A 19,510-nucleotide genomic window follows, 5' to 3' on the forward strand; every position below is an offset into this window, starting at 1 on the left:
GACGGAAGTGCCCCTGGGAGGTTGGAAGAGGCAAAGTGCCCCTGGGAGTGCCTGCCTGCCACGAGTGTAGTGCCATGCCCCCTCTGACCAACCATCCCTTTGGGATCCCTTTAGCACCCTTCCCGCCCTCCCATGGAAGTTAAGTTGCATCTCCCTGCCTGCCTCTGGACTTGTCCACAGCTGGCTCTCTGGGGCAGGGGGGCAAAGAAGCTGATTGTGCTCTAGAGGCTGAGTTAGGCTGCCTTCTCTCTTCCTCCTCCTCTCTGCTCTACAGGGCCCTCTGTTCTACAGTGAGGCACTGCCTCTCTGCAGCTTCCCCTGCCCTGGCACACAGATCAGAGGTGCCAGGCTCAAGGCCTTTGGTAGGCAGCCCCTCTCTGGACTTTGCCACCGAGTGTATCAGCTGTGGGCATATAGCCTGGGAGGGACAGATGGTGAAGGGTGTGTGGCTGCCTCCCACTTCTTCCTGTGGAGCCCGTCTTTCCAATTTTCTTTCCAATTTTCTTTCTTTCTTTCTTTCTTTCTTTCTTTCTTTCTTTCTTTCTTTCTTTCTTTCTTTCTTTCTTTCTTTCTTTCTTCCTTCCTTCCTTCCTTCCTTCCTCCCTCCCTCCCTCCCTCCCTCCCTCCCTCCCTCCCTCCCTCCCGCCCACCCGCCCGCCCGCCCGCCTGCCTGCCTGCCTTTCTGAATTCTTTCTGCAGAGAGACAAGTGTGCAGAGAGCTCAGCAGCCAGGTAGGGGATGGATGGGAGGACACACCCCTCTCTCACAATGACTCCCTCCTTCCCAGTGCCAGCCACCCACCTGCAGCCGCCCTTTACACAGGCTTCTAGCACCCGCCCCTGGGCTCAGAGGCGCCCCGCTGAAGGCCAGGTGCACAGCAAGCCAGGCTGCTGTCACAGTACCAAAGTTGCGCATTCATGTTCACACTCCTCTAAGGGATTGGCGCACAAGGCTGTTACAGAAACAGCATTAAGCTGAGCATCTCATGCAGGTGAAGTTTCCCTAGCCAGACCCCACTGGAAAGAAAAGTAGCATTTAAGTGAAAATTGAGAAGTAATTCTTTTTTTTAAAAAAGTCATTGTGGTGCACTAGTTAAAATGACTGAGTAAGACTCCAGAGACACATTCTCAGGATTGATGTGAGACTGAAAAGACAAGCGAGGGGGACGACTTACACTGGTTCTTCAGAGGAAGAGCAGGATAAAAATGAATTATTATTATATTAGTAGTAGTATTAAACAAATTTTTGATTACCAAAAAAAGTCAGTATTCATGAGATTTCTGACACTTATCACAAGACAGCTACCGAAGATATCTGTGTTTCAGGGGTCAGCGTCTTCTGACTGGGCTGCTAGAAGTTTATTCTCTAAAGATGCTGAGTTCCACTATAATAACGGCCAATGCTATAGGAAGAAAATTCCCAGTGGCTCTGTGCTGCAATTATATTATATCTAATTATATTTACATCACCTTGGTAATCTTTACAAATAAATCCTAGTGCATAAGTAACAGATCTTGAAAAGGGGAGACATTTTACAAAAACTAGATGACTTTTTAAAGGAATATCTAGCTGCAGTTTGTGCGTTTGCACAAATATTGCGTTTGCGCAAATATTGCCTGAAACTCTAGAAAACTGTCATAAAATGGTGAGGGTGGGGCATGATAAAGGAGATGAATGGAGGCTGGCAAGTCCATCTCCTTTAATTAAGTTTGGGTGCTTTTAAACTTCAAGGTATGCCCATCTCATTTATTAGGTAATATTATGCACATGTAGGACCCACACAGAAGCATCAGGACCCATCAGTAGATAACAGAGACCTTTTCGGTGGATTAGCTGGCTACACACAGTGGTCAAAATCCAACACACAAGGCCAATGATGAATTAATACAATGACAATGGACTTTTGTACATCATCATTGTCTTAGGCCCCTTCCGCACATGCAGAATAATGCACTTTCAGTCCACGTTCAGTGTACTTTGAAGCTGGATTTTACTGCGTGGAATAGCAAAATCCATTTTCAAACAATTGTGAAAGTGGAGTGAATGTGCATTATTCTGCATTGCAGAAGGGGCCTTACAGTTGTTATTTACGTCCCCACCCCACCTCTCTTTTAGGTACTTGGTTCTGTCATTTCCCATACAACTTTTTTTTAAACAAAAAACTGCAATCCCATTATATTTGCCATCTGCACAATTCTCCAGATTGCTGAGAAAATGCAAATTATTTTGGATTTCTATTTTAGACTTTTTACAATGATAAAATGGTTATATGGCTCAATTGTGGTAATTTTCATTGGAAAAAGAGGTCAAATTTTATATTGGCACCTTAACCACAGACCTTTATAGTGGATCTATTTTAAGTTCCTGGAATAAAATATGCATGGCATCACTTTGGCAGAATCAATGACAATACATGATTGTCAGTCAAAATAACTTGTTCAGAGTCATGGCAAAAGAAATAAGTAATTTCCATTTTTTCGCACTGTTTCAAGAGTTATTTGTGCATGTTTTCTCATGACCATGAAGTCTCTGTCATGCTGCATAGTTTGTTCGGGTTTGTTCTGGTTTATAGTGATAGTATCTTGCTGCAACCCTGCATTTCTGTATATGTCAGATTTGGGAGGGGCACATTTGATAGCTTGTCCCAGGCACCATAGGTAGCTATGCCCCTGGTGTTTTGTGTATGTGTTGTAGGTGTATCCTCACTTTCCCCACATTGGTCATTCTTTATGTGTATATTATGTCCCTTTGGGCTTCCTTGTGTGCATGTGCATGTTTATATTCCCCAACTGCTTGTATGTGTTGTGTTTTACCCTATCTTTCTTCCACTGGTCATTTGTGTGTGTGTGTGTGTATGTTCATATTATCCCTCTTTGATCTTCTTCTGTGTATGTATTTATATTCCCTCTCTACTTATGTGTGTGTTGCGTTTTATTGTCCCTTTCCTCCACTGGCCATCTTTTGTGTGCATGTTATCCCCCCAACTCCATTTCACATGTCAGCAATTTTGTGTTGGCATCTGCCGCCTTGACTCCAAAAGGTTGGGCTCCGAAAGGTTCTATGGAATGTCAAGAGAAAATGAAACCAGCCCTGATCAAAAAGGGCAGGTGGAGAGGGACAAAGAAACCCAAAATCTTCTTGTAATTTTTGCATACTCTTGGTGCTCCCCTTATAGTAACTTTGACCTTTGATTACAGGGTGACCCTGGCCCCAGTGGCATTCCTGGCAAAAATGGCCCACCTGGCTTAAGAGGTTTCACTGGGGCTCGAGGACCCGCTGGAGAGATTGTAAGTATTTGTCATGTTAATGGAAGATATTTCTGTGGGAAGCAATACAGGGAAACATCCCTGGATATGAAAGACTGGAGTGGGTGTGGTTTTATTTACTTTGTTTGTAGTCTGCTTTTCTTGTTGAGACTCCAGGAGGACTGCAGAATTGTAAAAATAATATAAGTACAATACATAAAGTCAGCAGTTCAACAAAATAGGGTCATACCATTCAAGAACAATAAAACTTAAGAAAAACACAGCTTAATGCATCAAATAAAAAGGGAGGTCCCATAAAAGAGCCCACTAGAACCCATTCCATTCGGCTACCATCAGTGGTGGGATCCAAACATTTTAATAACAGGTTCCGATGGTGGTGGGATTCAAACAGTGGCGCCACCGCACACACGCACCTCCAGTCCCTATTGGGCAGGGAGGTTGCTTTAGTAACCCCTTCTCGGCACTCAGAAAAAATTAGTAACCACTTCTAGAGAAGTGGTGAGAACTGGTTGGATCCCACCTCTGGCTACCATCCTAATGTTATTTAAAAAAATCCTCTTGAAGAATTCCATTTTACATGCCAAATAGAAAGGCGGAATTCTTCCCAATCTTGTTCCATCAGTTGGGAGCTCTCCCAATGAATACCTAGGGACAGGCAGTTGGTGATCTTATCTATTTACAAGGTGGTGCCTTCAAAAGACTTTACTCAGATGAGCAGAATTTCTCAAAGGGCCCCGCAGCTGGTCTGCCTCAGCAACAGCAGGTCTTCCATCATGTTCTTCTCTGTAGTCTTGCAACAATCTTGGGTTTTATGAATAGCCGTGGCTAGATGCCCAGCCTCTGATCATAGTAGTATCCTGCATAACAAAAAGAACGTTAATTATTTTCTCAGTGGCCATTGTGAAAATCTCCCGACTAGCCCATAATTGCTGGGAAATCGGTTTGTCAGGGTGTTCATGTGAGAATTATTTGGCCCAAGTTCAATGCTGTCAGGGTGGGCTTTTTCACGGTTTCCCCCCTGTCCACCTCCCCAGGTTTCTCTGGCTTTTGTGTGATCTTTCTTGAACCTGCTTTGTTCTGATATTTTGGGAAAGATTGGAGCAAAGCACGGGTGGTTGCCATGTGGGTGGAAAAAAAATTGATTTTCCTGGTTTTACACACACACCAGCCGTTTTTCCCCAGTAGCCATTTTCATTCCCTACTGTGGAGGGTATTTCTTTTCTTTCTAAATTGCTGGTGTAATAGCATTATTTTGATATACTATCTTTCATTTTTAAATTCTCTCACCCCTTTGCTTGCAGGAGAAAAACATATCTCCACAATGAAATAGGCTACAGACTTCTTTTTCTGTTTTAAATTAAAGCTGGGAACTCAGAGAATGTCATGCATAGTTTAATATAATGGTATATCTTTTGTTTGTCATCAAGTCGCAGCTGACTTATACAGCTGGAAACCCCTGTTGGATTTTCAAAGCAAGAAATGTTTGGAGTCGGTGTGCCATTGCCTTCCTCCTTGTAGCAACCCCGGTATTCCTTGGAGGTCTCCTATCCAAGTACCAGACAGGGTCAGGGCTGTGAGACTGGCCAAATATTGATATAATGCTATTAAATTGTAAATTAAAAAGAAAACTGTCAAAGAAAGCCTCTGCATAGAAGCTCTGTCACTGTTGTGTTGTGTTAGCAGCCACAGGGAAACTGTACTAGCATGTCTGGACTGGAAAAGGTGACCTTTCCACTTAGCCTGTGTATTACATGGGCTCATACCACTTGATTACTTGCCTCTAGCAGTTTCCAGCATTTCAAAAGAACAAGAAGGCCCAGTCGCTCAATCTGTACTTAGGATCGCCGAAGTGGAAAAGTGGAGAAAAAAAGCACCTCCTGCATGTGAGCTCCCAAAGGCACCTGGTGGGCCACTGCGAGTAGCAGAGTGCTGGACTAGATGGACTCTGGTCTGATCCAGCAGGGCTCTTTCTTATGTTCTTATGTTCTCATGTCCTGGCCCTTTAACAGAGGCTTACTGAGTAGAGATGGCCAAGGTTATTATAAAACCCATGAACGATACTTTTACCATCATCAAAATTCACAGCCTATCCAGACAGCGTCTCTTTATTGCTGTGACCATGTAGGCTTATTCTCTGTTGCTTTATATCTATGTTAATGGAAACATTCTCCTCCCCCCAATCACCATTTTATTTTTAAAGACATTTTATTGAACAAGATGTTGGTAGATTTATGTTAATGGCAGAGTTTAGCAGATACCGATAAAGACCCAGATACTAAAGAATTACCTAATAAAAGGTTTACTAGCTAATAAGGTAGGGTAACATGGAGAAAAACAATGACCACTGCACTATAGGGTTATACTTTCACCGTGATACCTGCTAGCACATGGTCCAACTGGGCACAAAACAAAGAAATCATGTTATCGTCATAGCATCAGGTGCACATGCTCATAGACATGTAACAAATGAATACGATACTGACCAATGCCTAATCAATAGGTCAGTTCATTAGAATGTGACCTCAACAACTTGTTTGCGTACAAACAGATAGTTGAGTCAACACTTGCATCACTGATTGTGACAGACACTTGCAAATCCCAACAGATGTTTAATTAAATTAGGTAAGGCTTGGCTGGGTTACATTCCCACCCTATATTCCAGCCCTTGAGGAGGCTTCTACAGAGAAACAACCTGCAATCAAGGTTAATTTCCCACCTGATAGCCATTTTTGCAAAAGGATGAATTCATCTCCAAAAAATGGGAGAAATGTGTCATCATCCCTAACTGATCTTTGTATTTCACTTTCTTCCACAGGGGCCAACTGGACTGAAGGGAGCAGAAGGGCCACCCGGCCCTCCAGGCCCCACAGTGAGTACAGCGGCCTCTCCATATATCAGGCCTCCCTCTTCCTTGTCCTTTACTCTGTTCTGTTATTCCTTTTCTTCTATATACCAGTATGAATGTTGAGCATGAGGAATTTATCTGTTCAAACTTTGCTAGAGTTTTAACGCCTCCTTGGATGAGTTTGCTATAGATTGTTACCAGTTGTATTCTTTATTGATTTTGTTGTCATTGTCTCAAGTTGGAAGGCACCACGAGCCCACAAGGGGAGCCAGCATTGTGTAGTGGTGAGGAGTGGTGGACTGTAATCTGGAGAACCAGTTTTGCTTCTGCAATCCTCCACATAAGGGGCAGACTCTAATCTGGTGAACTGGATTTGATTCCCCGCTCCTCCACATGAAGCTTGCTGGGTGACTTTGGCCTAGTCACAGTTTTCTCAGAACTCTCTCAACCACACCTGCCTCACAAGGTGTCTGTTGTGGGGAGAGGAAGGGAAGGAGTTTCTAAACTGCTTAGAGATTCCGTGGGGTAGAGAAAAGTGGGATATAAATACAATTCAGTCAGTTTCTAGAATAAGATAGATAAATGGATGGATGTTATGCAACCTGAAGTCAGTTTACCTGAGGAAAAACCTGTCTCATCCTCAGCCTGTTTACCCCCTGAGATCCTCCCAGGGCTGCCTTCAATTGAACTGTTCCTTGGAGCTATCTGTTAGGCTGCAGCATGGGCCTGCTGGTTTTTTTGGCAGTGGCTCTAGCACTACAGAACAATTTCCTGAGGAGGTGCAGAGGACCCCTGGTGTTCTTCCAATTTGCATAAGAAATATAAGGCCAGTCTTTTCAAGCAGACACTTGGCAGTTGATCTATTAGGAAGGTATCATCTTGAGGAAAAATTGTGCAGCTGTTTTTTTTTCTGAATGAGATTTTTTTTTAATTTTATTGTCAGGTTCCTCTTAGGCTGCTTTGAGCTGCAGGAAAGGCAGAATATTTTAATGAATTAAACTGTGAATTGTCGAAGGCTTTCACGGCCAGAATCACTGGGGTGCTGTGTGGTTTCTGGGCTGTATGGCCGTGTTCTAACAGCATTCTCTCCTGACGTTTCGCCTGCATCTGTGGCTGGCAGCTTCAGAGGATCTGGATCCTCTGAAGATGCCAGCCACAAATCTAAGCAACATCAGAAATGCCTAGCAAATACTGACCATACCAACTCCAGGCTCTACCTGGCACTAATAAAACTGTGAGCCAAAGGTGCTCAAAGACAGATCTTTCCCACTTTTCCATAGCAGCTCAGGGAAGCCTTGTGGACAAAATGCTATGGGATATTGTGAGATGAGGGGAGGCAACAGCTAGGGTAACTAAGGGGAAAAGTCCTCTTTTTTCCAGCGTTGTCTCTTGGACTGGGTTTTTGGTGGTGGGGGAGTCACAAAGAACTGAGGGGGAAGCAGAGAATGTCTCTTCCCATCCCAGAAACCTCAGAAAATAGGATCTGTGGGATGGAGTAGTTTGAATAGTGGAGTAGTGGAATTCCGGATAGTCTTCAAGGTGCTGGTATTGACCTTTAAGGCCCTTCATGGCCTGGGACCCTCATACCTTCAAGACCGCCTTACCCCATATGTCCCGACTCGATCCCTCCGTTCAATGGAGGCGAACTTGTTGGTGGCTCCCTGCCCCTCTATGTTGCAGCTAGCCTCTACCAGGGCCAGGGCTTTTATGGCCCTGGACCCTGCCTGGTGGAATGCTCCTTCTCCAGCTGCTAGGGCCCTGCGGGACCTTGGACAGTTCCGCAGGGCCTGCAAAACTGAGTTGTTCCACTGGCCTTTGGGGAGGGGGGCTGGCCACTGAGCTGCCGTTCCTTCCTGATGCCCATGTACCATCTGTTTCTCTTCGGCTATCTGCTGGTCCCCTCCCAGGGTTAGGACTGGACACCATCCACCAAATTGTGGGTGGGTTGTATCGCTACTACTGCTTTTTATTGATTTATGTATTGTAATATTATTCGATATTTTTTGTATTTTGATATTTATTGTATGTACACCACTCTGAGCTCTTTGGAGGAGAGCGGTTTATTAAGTTAAATAAATAATACTGATGATGATGATGATGATGATGATGATGATGATGATGATGATGATGATGATGATGATGATGATGATGATGATGATGATGATGATGATGATAATAGTAGGGTGGAGTAATTTTCAGCAGCATGATGAGCAGCTCTTGGTAACAGTCCTTGATGATCTCAATATTTAGTTAGTTCATTATGGGCAAGTGACCCCCCATACAAGCAACCATGCACAAATTACAAATACAGTACGAAATCAAACTAAATAATAAATTAGTTTTTTTAATTAGTAAAACAACTATTAATACAAGCAGTCAACTTCGGGGGTTCTGAATCCCCCTGCGAAAATGTTTGCTACCTCCAGTGTGATCCCGAAGTTCTTGTCTTCTAACAGACTATAAATGCAACGCTGCTTTGAACTTCCTCTCACAATTGCCAATGGGTGGGAAATGTTGGCAGTCAGGAAGGTAAAACTTGCAAGATAAAAGAATGTGCTGCAGAGTTTCACCTGGGATTCAGTGTACTGGAAATGATAGGGACACTGTCTAAGAGAGTACAGAACACCTGTAAATCTACCACAAAGGTTTTTTGATGGGAGTATATTTAACCTTGCTTTTGTAAACAATAATGAAAAACAGTCAGGGTCTTCAAATAATTTGCACAGCAAAAAGGAGCCACGTAGTTTATATGAAAAAAAGGCAGGAGAGCAAACAGCGCGGGAGTGCGACCAAAGATCAGCTGAAGTAATATTCCATAGTTTCTGCTCTATTGATGTGGATGATCACAATAGTAAAAAAAAAGGCTCCAGTGAGGAAATTAGGCTCATTTTATCTGTTCCGTTTCAATAGGGTGCCCCTGGTGAGCGAGGCCCCTCAGGAGCAGCTGGGGGCATCGGACTTCCAGGACGCGGGGGTAATCCTGGACCTGTGGGCCCTGCAGGGGAGAAAGGGGCACCGGTATGTACAAATTGTTTCCTTGTCATCACTTTCCGTAGTTCAGACATTCTCTCTAACCTGGAAATATAAACCCTCAAATTTAGACTTCTTTACTACAAGAAGGCCACTCTATGTATGCTCAAACCACAATTTGTTTGTCTTAGTGCTTCCCTCAAAAATTTCTGGGGACTGAATCTGTTCTAAAATTCAACCCAGTCTGCCTGTTAGTTCCACCTGAAGGAAGTTTTACAGCCAGACCCACCTTTTATGATCCTTGGCCTCATCGTGGTCTTGGTCTTATCCCTTTCATACGGACCTGACCCTTGGCCTTTGGACCCATTTGTTACCATTCTTAAAATGACCCCATGTGTTTGTCATGTTCTCATCATATACCTGTCCTTCGCTCATATTTATAAAGTTACTACATAAATTTTCAAGCGGGGGGGTGTCAAGATTTGCCAGGTAAATGTGTAACACAGTTTTGTGCCTTTACTGCTGATGAAAAGTTTGCAAGGGTCTATAAAATGACAAGGGATGAATAGGGGGAGGGAAATATGTCAGTGTCTGGACTTGATGCAGGATAATGGGGGGAGGAAAAGTAAAGAAAAGTGTTTGATGGAAATTGCACAGAGAAAGAAAATTGTTAACAATAAAGGTAGATATGAGGGTGGAATACCAATGAGAACCGAGGGTGTTATAAAACACTAATCCAAATGATGGCTCATATTCACGTTCAACAAAACGGCACAAAATACCTGGTGACAAACTTAATGGTGTGTTTAAAATTATGTTCTTCACAAAGAATCTCAGCCAAGTAACTTCTGAGGCGGATCCCCCCAAAGAATATTAAAACATTCCAATAAATCTCTTGCAAATAGCTGTCAGAAGTATAAAAAGTCAATTAAAGCATCACATCAGTCAATAAAAACCAGTTACTGAGTAACCAAGCCATAAAGTGAAACTAATTGGAGGGGCCTGTGTGAAAAAGACACTCATCCCAACTGTCTCTGCTGAATCTTCCCTCCGCTTTGGTCTAAGGCCCCTTCTGCACATGCAGAACAATGCACTTTCAATCCACGTTGACAATTGATTGCAAGTGGATTTTGCTATTCCACACAGTAAAATCCACCTTCAGAGTGCATTGAAAGTGGATTGAAAGTGCATTATTCTGCATGTGCGAAAGGGGCCTAAGATTCACTGCTGCCAGAGAATGGCCTTTGCAATGGCGATTCTAATAACACTCTCAGAAGTGCTTAAATCTCAGGTCTGATATCTTCTTGTCCCTTTGAGTCCTGTGGTCGGCCACAAAAACATTGAGAGATTGTCATGATTGTCAGCAGTTTATGAATTGCCATGATTGTCAGCAGTTTATGAATTGCCATGATGGAGCCAGCAGTTTATGAATGGGTGTTCCCTGTGCATTCCAAAGGTGATTTCTTGGGATCTTCTGAAGGACCTCCTTATCCATGGAGGTGTAGGCAGTGGCATAGCACCCAGGGGGCTGGGGGGAGTCTTGCCCCGGGCGTGTGGCATGGGCGTTCTGGGGCATGGCAGGGGCGCAGGGCACACACGTGCCCCGGGCGCAGTTCCCCCTTGCTACGGCTCTTGGTGTAGGAAAGCCACAATTAGGTGTTTTTTGCTTCTGGGCATGCTAAAATGTTCATAGTGCATATTGGGGAACACTGAATTAGTTGCTCCTCTTCTTTATCATAATCCCAGAGGCAGTGTAAAGCAGCTCTTTAGACTGGCTTTTTGGTTGGGCTGATGTTAATTTTGTGAACAGCAGTTTTCAACTGATGTGAAATGAGGTATTATAAATAATATTTATGATATATATTGTCTTGGAAAGGGGTTTAAAGGGAATCAGGCAAACTATTAATTATGCTATAAAAGATTATAATAATTTTTCCAATACAATCTTTATTTTGTGAGAAAAATTCTAGAAATTTATAATAGTAATCATTCATCATTGGGTTTTTTTTACCTATTTTATCAGAATTTGCATCAAGAGTAGCCGTTGTTGGTAATTTTTTATTTTTGTATAATATGATAGATATAATTTTATTTTCTCTGTTAGTCTTTACAACTATCATTTGATTCTATTTTCTTTTTTCTATTGTAATAATTTCTATTTACTTTTTAAAAAGTTTTCACCTGATGTCTTAAATAAAATAAGCTCTTTCTCAGGCTTTCATGAGTACAGAGTGTGGAGGCTGTTTCAGAACTCTGGTGACAGTTGGAAAAAAGCGGTTGATTTGGTTCCGTTGCTGGAGGCTTGCATAGAGTAGCCTGGGTTAGTTTGGAGTTCCTACTCCTCTTCAAGGAGAAAAAGGGTGACTGAAATAGTGACAGGTGATAGCTAGATCCATAGATTATATATGCTGTTTTGAGAGTCCTTTGTATAACTAGACCACCTGGGATTGCATTATCTAGTTTAGTTCCGAAGTTCCCCCTTGGGGATGAATAGCTTACAGTCCAATCCAGAGGTCCCCAAACTTTTTAAATGGGGGGCCAGTTCACTGTCCCTCAGACTGTTAGAGGGCCGGACTAAAAGAAACTATGAACAAATTCCTATGCACAAATGATTGTAAAATGTTTGATTTCACCTTTCAGCCTTTCTGTCATGGTCTATTTTTAGAACAGTGACCAAAGTATGTCAAGTACAGGGTGGGCTCCAAATATTGTTGAGGAGACTGTGGAATACCTTCCCCTGTAAAAAAAAAGAAGCAGAACTTTCCCAATGAAACATTCCATCTAACCCAGGATTAGGTATCTTCCTGGGTTCTTTCCTCCCTAGCAGCCAGCGAGCGATTCGCCAGCCTGGCTGATGCCAATGGGAGTGAGGCGGAACAGAAAGCCTGAGAGCAACACATGGAGTAGCTGAGAAGGAAGGGCGGAGCAGGCATTGCCACATGTAAGGTTTCCAACTCTGGGTCAGAAAATTCATGGAGATTTGGGGGTGCCATCATGTAACTGCAATCAACAGCCGCTGGGGCCGGTTCCTCCTCTCCCTCGAGCCCCCACTGCACATGAATGGAGCCATCACCGCCATGCCTGGTGGGCCGGATAAATGCCTTCAGGGGGCCACATTTGGCCCCCAGGCCGTAGTTTGGGGACCCCTGGTCCAATCCAAACCAGGGGTGGGGGCAGGGGATGATAGAGCAGCAGCCAGGGACAGTGGATGCCACCATGCTAACTTAAAGAGGCATTCATCAGCACTGGTACTGGGTGAGAAGGAGAAACTCCTTTGATCCCTTGAGAAAACCCATAGGTGAACAAGACTTGTGCCACCCTTTTTGGTAGCATAAGTCTGCACCACTTGTGGGGTGGGATTGGTGTTCCTGGGCTAAAAGTCCTTTGAGAGCTCCCCCCGCCCCATGAACGTTCCTGGAATCCCCCCCTCCATGCTGGTGCAGCCTCTTACAGCGCAGAAGCGAGGGTGTTGAATAACACTTCCTGGTTCCTGCTCCTTGCAGCCAGGGTGAGTGTCTCTGCATCACCATCTGTGCCACTTTGCACGGCACTAGTGGCACAGGCACCAGTGCAACACTTCAGTTTCACACACACACACACACACCCTGTGGTTTGAATTTGCATGTCAACCTTGCTCAGGGGCCATGGTAATTTTCCTTCTCCCTACCTACACTGATCCATGTGGGTAGTTTTATTTTATTTTTATTTATTTATATGCCAATAAAAGGCATTGTGTGTGGTTTGAACAGTTGAAATAGCCAGGATGGGTTGTGGGTTCCTATTTCTCTTCAAGGAGAGGGAAGGAGATTAAAAAATAGAGACAGTTAATAGCTGGATGAGTTAGGGACTGTACATGCTGTTTTTAGGGTCCATTTTATAAAGTTACCACCTTTCCTTTTCCAGATGAATATTGGTTCCCCAAAATCCTTTGTGGATATATTTACATATGAGTTTAATTCAACCAGACTGCTATTTGTTTCTGTTCTTTGGTATATATCCTTACTTGTATGTGAACAAATAGTCAGAGTGGAGGGACCCAGGGAGTGGTGAGTTTGTCTTTCCTGTGGCCATTGGGGTCTGCTATATTGCACAACCTATATATTTAAAAAGTTCCTGAGAAGTTTGGACCTTTTTGTAGGAACCAGAGGTGGTGCCAAGGTGTTTCCCCCTCCCCAAAGTTATAACTTTAGTAGTGGCAGCTAGGTTCATCATCTCTAGAGACTGAAGGATTGATGAGGGATGCTTCACAGTGCCAGATGTCTCCCCTCAACTGTGGCAACTCGTCTGAGAAGTGGAACTTTGCCCCAGATTATGTCCTCAGAGCAATCTTTACTCAGGTGAAGAAGTATAGGGAGGGAGGGTCTTGAAGCACTACCCCAGAAAAGACCCTGTCTTAGATGACCACTCATCTCTCAAAAGTAGGGGCATATATCACAGAGATGGTATATTTTACAATTTGTCTATCATATAGGTGTGTGTAAATGTATAATACAAATCATGGAAACATGAACTTGTGCAGAGACACATTTGGGGATGCTTGGTCCAAATTATTCAAGGTATTAAGGTGAGGTGCATCCAGTATCCATGCCTCTGTGGGAGGGGCTAAATGAATGAACCTGGATCCCGGAACCTCTATTCTCATTTGTGTTATCATGTTCCCAGGGTGAGCGTGGCCCAATGGGCCCAGCTGGCCATGATGGAATCCTTGGTTCGGTGGGCCTTCCTGGCCCAGCCGGACCACCAGGACTTGCTGGAGAAGATGGTGACAAGGTAGGGGTCCTTCTTCACTGGGCGGGGTGTTGAAGGGTAAACACTTCTTCAGAATCTGGACAGACCTGTTTTTGTTTCCCTGGCAACTGGTTCCCTGGCAATGGCTTCATTGTCATTTCCTTGGCAACTATTTCATAGTCCTCTCCAGCCAAAGTCTTGGCTCAGTGATCCATGTTTACCTCACAGTAAATGTTTCTGTGGCAATGCTTTGTGTTCTCACTGTGATCTCTTTTGACAGGGGGAGATGGGTGGCCCAGGTCAGAAAGGAAGCAAAGGGGACAAGGGGGAAGCGGTGAGTATGAGATGGATCACAGATGGACTGTAGGGATCAGCCAGCATGGCAACAATTGTACTATCACTGTCTGTGGCTTTTTATTAGCTGGAGCCATGTTAAAGGGATATGGAATTCAGAAAGTGAGAAAATTTGGAAAGAGGTGAAAGACCCTCTTATTTTCACACCCTCTTTCCTTGCAGGGTCCGCCCGGGCCTACTGGAATCCAAGGACCTATCGGGCATCCTGGCCCTTCTGTGAGTATTTGCTCCACTCTAAAATCTGTACGGATGCCTCTTATACTTTGAAGCCTTAGAGCTGTCTCTTCCAACTGTTCCCTGAGGTTGGACTTGTCTTCTTTCAAGTCTCTTTCCTTTATTTCTCATGGCCTTGACCTGTATCTAGGGTCATCCACAAGAGCAGAAGCTGAGCATCTTGACTGGTTGCAAACCCCTTCCCTGCCAGCCTCCTAACCTTTTGACTCTAGTAGAGAGGGAATGGGATCATATGAGGAAAGAATTCTGTATCAGTAGAAATCCTGACCCGTGTCTTTCTAACAGGGAGTGGATGGGGTGCCTGGGCGCCGAGGGCAGCAGGGCATGTTTGGCCAGAAAGGAGATGAGGGAGCCCGTGGATTCCCCGGAACCAGTGGCCCATCTGGTTTACAGGTATGTATGAAAGCTGGGAGAGTTGAGAGGGATGCCAACTACGTGTTGGGAAATACCTACGTGGAGGGTGGAGCCTGAACAGGGCAGGGATTGGGGAAGGGAGGAGCTTCAATGGGGCACAATGTCATAGAGTCCACCTTCCAAAGTGCCCATTCTCTCCAGGTTAACTGATCCCTATTGCCTGGAGATCAACTATAATAGCGGGATATCTCCAGCTACCACCTGGAGTTTGGCAACCGTAGGGATTGGAAAACCAAAGGTTTGAGTAGTTCTAGGACAGAACCTGCTGTGATGAGTCTGGAAGCAAGATAGAGAACATTGTCTGAAAGTGATTTGTAAGGAAGTTGTTTAAAGCTTGCATGTTAAAACACTGATACAAAATTCTTAATATGAGGATGTTGCCTAAATGTTGATGTTCTAAAAACATCAATATTTTGTTGTTATGATTTCCAAAAGTTGGACCTTTGAAATGAGCTATTGATACAATAAATTGCTCAAAGTCGGCATTTTGAAACGAGGCATCATAAAATAATAATGCTTATTTAGAATTCCCGGATATTTGCTTTGGATTATTGTGCAGTAAATAGAGTTTACTGTAGAAATGTGCATTCATACACACATATTCCAAGCTGAAATTTCTCCCCAGTTGGGGAAAACTTTCTTCTTCTTAGATATGAAACTGAAATTTGGCTGTGTTCTAGTAGCATTTTCTCCTGATGTTTTGCCTGCATCTGTGGCTGGCATCTTCAGAGGCCATACAGCCCGGAAACCACACAACATCCCAGTGATTCCAGCCATGAAAGCCTTCGACAATACGGCCATACAGCCCGGAAACCACACAACACGGCCATACAGCCCGGAAACCACACAACATCCCAGTGATTCCAGCGGTGAAAGCCTTCGACAATAAACTGAAATTTGTTTGAAAGAAATGCCTCTTATTTGCATCTTTGTGTCTTGAAATGCAACATTGGAATATTTAACGTTATATTCTAAAATTGTATATGTAGTCTCTGGAAAGAGTGGAAGTGGTATCGACAGAAACTGAAGTAATATTTTTTTTAAAAAACAAAGAACTGGGTGAATACTTTTTACCTGTTTACTTTATGGGGGTGCTTTTATTTACAGGGAATGCCAGGCCCCCCAGGAGAAAAGGGCGAGAGCGGTGATGTTGGCCCAATGGTAAGACCCGTCCCTTCAGCCTCAGTCCACTTGAGTCCATTTCTAATGCCTCTCCAGCTATCTCCATGTGGAGTTTTTTTTTCCTTTCTAGGGCCCACCCGGAGCTCCAGGACCTCGAGGCCCACAGGGTCCAATTGGAGGGGATGTGAGTATAAATTCTCTTTGTGCACAGGGCAAGAGGGCCACTGAGTACATTTGGATGTCAGGAAAAAACACAGTCACTGCATCCATGTTATACTGTTTTCTCCTGGGAAGGATGGGAGAAGGGAACCCAACAGCACATTATCTTCTCCGGGATCAGCATGTGAATTATTTTTTTGGTCCAGTTCATGGGACAGCCCTTCTACATACAAAGCAAGCAACATTGGCTGTTTTCACATTACAGAATACACAGGTTACATGCTATTTGCCTGTTGGGGGAATCCAGGTGTACACGTAGTGGGGTTCCCCAACAGGCCAAATATCACTGTGCCCCCCCTCCCGCATTGAACTGAAAAGAAGACAGAGTGAGGTGAAAGGATGAAACCCCTTTTCCATCCATGCTGCAGCTGCAATCCAAACTGGCCACTGCACAGGGAAAACTGAGAACCTGCCACTCACGTTTGACCGTTATGCAGAACCCAGTGCTATGTAATGTGCCTATCAGTGTCAGACAACCTGATAGTCAGATAACCAAGTGAGAAGGCAGGACACTGTGATATGCTGGTCAGAGCTCTTTCTAAAGTGTCTTCTCTCATTCCAGGGCCCACAAGGACAACCAGGTGGCATAGGGCAGCCTGGTCCTGTTGGGGAGAAGGTGAGTTTAAGGCAGGATGCTTGGTGCTGGCACAAATTTGTGAGGGCGAATGGATTCTTCTCCAAACCATCCAACCTAGTGTAGGTTCCAGAAAGCACATGCTACAACTAATGTGTTAGTCTTTAATGTGCCATGTAGTTCTTTGTGGCTTGTTCCCAACATGTGCATTCATGCCCCTTTGTCTTGCAGCCCCATCTTTTGCCAGCAGGAGATGTTGAAAGACTAGGAGCTATAAGTGGAACATGATGGACAAAAAAAGACCGTGGTGTGCGAAGCCACTGTGAACAATAAGAGGGAATGCTTCCATTGGAAGCTGGAGGTGCTGTGCAGATCAGATATAAATCACTGTCATGTGCGCCAGGACATGTGCTAGCAGAATCATGGGACAAATAGTAGTTTGAAGAAACTTCCAACATCAGGGAGACTGAGAAAGTTGCTTTACTTGCAAGGAACAGAAAAGCAATACTGAATTCGTACAGTGCGGGGCTACGAAATGAAGCTTGCTTTAGATTGCAGCCTCTGGTGTGGAGTCCTACTTCCAAAATGTTCCTTGTGTGACAGAAGGTTGCACTTACACAATCATAGAGGAGTGAGGCATTCTGGACAAGGCTCAAGTGTAGTTTTTCCCCCCATCAGTCACTGCATATGAAACAGGCAAATTTTGTTCTTCTGTAGTTGTGGCTTTGAAAATAGTGGCTTGGTGAAAGATGTATCATACCCCTCTGAACAGATATTAGCCTGTAGAATAGGCAGCTGAAAGTCTTATTTTCTAGACAGCCATGTGAAGTAAAATAGCATCTGGAAAAGGTGCCAGTATACCTAGGAAGTCTTTCCCCAGGTTGTACTAACACAGGTGTTTAATATGTCAGAACACTTGAGGGGAGGGCTGAGTCCTATATGTTGCAAACATCAGATCCCAGATCTGCTCTGGAAATGCTTCAGACTAGGCCTGAAGAAGTCCATTCTCTATTTCTCTCTCATCACACAGGGTGAACCAGGTGAAGCTGGGGATCCTGGACCCCCCGGGGAACCAGGCACGCCGGTGAGTTTCTTTAGGGGACTGACTGAGGGAGAATGCAATCCATTATTCCTTCTACAGTTACCTTGCTCCAGGTCACCCTCTGCTCAAGGCTGAGTAAATCTACAGAGTTGTGAGTCACTTGGTGAAGCTGGCTCTCTGCGACGTGTGAAGCTCCCTTTAGAATTAAGTGAACATCCCAGGAACTTCTTTTGCAAATTTGTTGCTAGGAACCGCAACTGACCAGCATAATCTGTGTGTCTTTGCAGGGGGTGAAAGGCTATGAAGGTGAAAAAGGAGATTCTGGCCCAACAGGGGCTGCAGGCTCTCCTGGCAAGAAGGGTCCCCCAGGGGAAGATGGGGCCAAAGGGAATCTGGTGAGTTCTAGCTTCTGAATGTAAAGTACGAGCCGTCCCTTCATCATCTAGACAGCCATGCATTTCCATCTGTGTTTGCAAGGAAGTTTCTCGCACCAAGTCTTAGTCCCATTCATTCTTGAAATAAGAGAGATTGGCCAAGATCTCCCAACTTGGCGATGCCCAACGGAAAAGATTCCACAATTTTGCTAAGGCTGGTGGAACAGATGCTCTGATTCCACTGCCTATAAGAGCTGAGAGTTATGGCTGCAAAGAGACTTGGAGAAGAGTCATAGAATGATAACCGTGGGCGGGACCCAAAGGTAATTTGTTCCGGCTCGCTAGTGTACGACGGGATAACTGACAGCAATGTCCTTCTCTCCCACCATGTATGTCTCGCTCGCAGTCTATAGAAATCCATGGAAAAGACAGTTAACAATCCACAAAGTGAAGTGCTTTTGTTTCAGCTCTGGAAAGCTGCTGCTATTGTAGGATTTTTGTCTTGGGCTGCGTAGCACTCATTGGCCACTCATGTCATCCATCACAGGGCCCAATAGGCTTTCCCGGTGACCCCGGCCCATCCGGTGATCCTGGTCCTCCAGTGAGTATCTGTTTTTCCAATAATCTGCTAGAACAGTGGTTCTCAACCTGTGGGTCGCGACCCCCTTTGGGGTCGAACGACCCTTTCACAGGGGTTGCTTAAGACTCTGCATCAGTGTTCTCCATCTGTAAAATGGATAAATGTTAGGGTTGGGGGTCACCACAACATGAGGAACTGTATTAAAGGATCGCGGCAATAGGAAAGTTGAGAACCACTGCGCTCTGATGTTCTGTTCCGTTTCTGTGGAGGGGGATGTTGGTTCAGATGGGCAACTGTGGGAGAGGAAAAGACAAAGGAGAGCAAGGGGCAAGGTCAAGGGTTTATTTAGCTCCTAGATCCATTTGTGGGTTGCAGTTTGCCTTATCAGGAGATCTTCTATAGAAATGTCTCAGCTGGGAACTGAGAAATTTCTATAGAAGATTCTCTGATGAAGCAAACGGTGAAACATGCAGGGATCTAGAAGAGCTAAATGGAATTTCAGTCTTGCCAATTTCTCTCCTTTGTCGTCTGCCTTCGTGTGCAACCTCATTTTTCCCCCATCTGTAGGAGAACAAGCTAGAAGCCAGGACTTCTGAGAGTTCTGATTCCAGTGTTTAGCTAGAATTTTGAATCTCTGAATGGGCGCTTGAGGCCTGCTCAAATGCTACCTTTCTCAGAACAGCTAACATTATCAACACTGCTTTTACCCTAGTGCTAAGCCTGACATAGCAGTCTCGATATGCACATCACAATATTTGTTGTGGATTAACTCCAGATGTTGAATGGAG

The 19,510-nt window shown here is 44.5% G+C and overlaps 1 protein-coding gene across 1 annotated transcript in view; it reads left to right on the plus strand.

The window, feature by feature from the left end:
* The window catches only part of COL5A3 (collagen type V alpha 3 chain), a 123,834-nt gene that overhangs the window by 85,606 nt on the left and 18,718 nt on the right, over positions 1-19,510 (plus strand). The window contains 13 exon segments of the mRNA XM_048487504.1: positions 3,198-3,287; positions 6,082-6,135; positions 9,022-9,129; positions 13,744-13,851; positions 14,090-14,143; positions 14,326-14,379; positions 14,683-14,790; positions 15,919-15,972; positions 16,064-16,117; positions 16,715-16,768; positions 17,757-17,810; positions 18,056-18,163; positions 18,690-18,743. Of these exon segments, the coding sequence (XP_048343461.1) occupies positions 3,198-3,287; positions 6,082-6,135; positions 9,022-9,129; positions 13,744-13,851; positions 14,090-14,143; positions 14,326-14,379; positions 14,683-14,790; positions 15,919-15,972; positions 16,064-16,117; positions 16,715-16,768; positions 17,757-17,810; positions 18,056-18,163; positions 18,690-18,743 (954 nt within the window).

The sequence above is a fragment of the Sphaerodactylus townsendi genome, linkage group LG03 (genome assembly GCF_021028975.2).
Source record: "Sphaerodactylus townsendi isolate TG3544 linkage group LG03, MPM_Stown_v2.3, whole genome shotgun sequence".
In the NCBI taxonomy this organism is placed as follows: domain Eukaryota; kingdom Metazoa; phylum Chordata; class Lepidosauria; order Squamata; family Sphaerodactylidae; genus Sphaerodactylus; species Sphaerodactylus townsendi.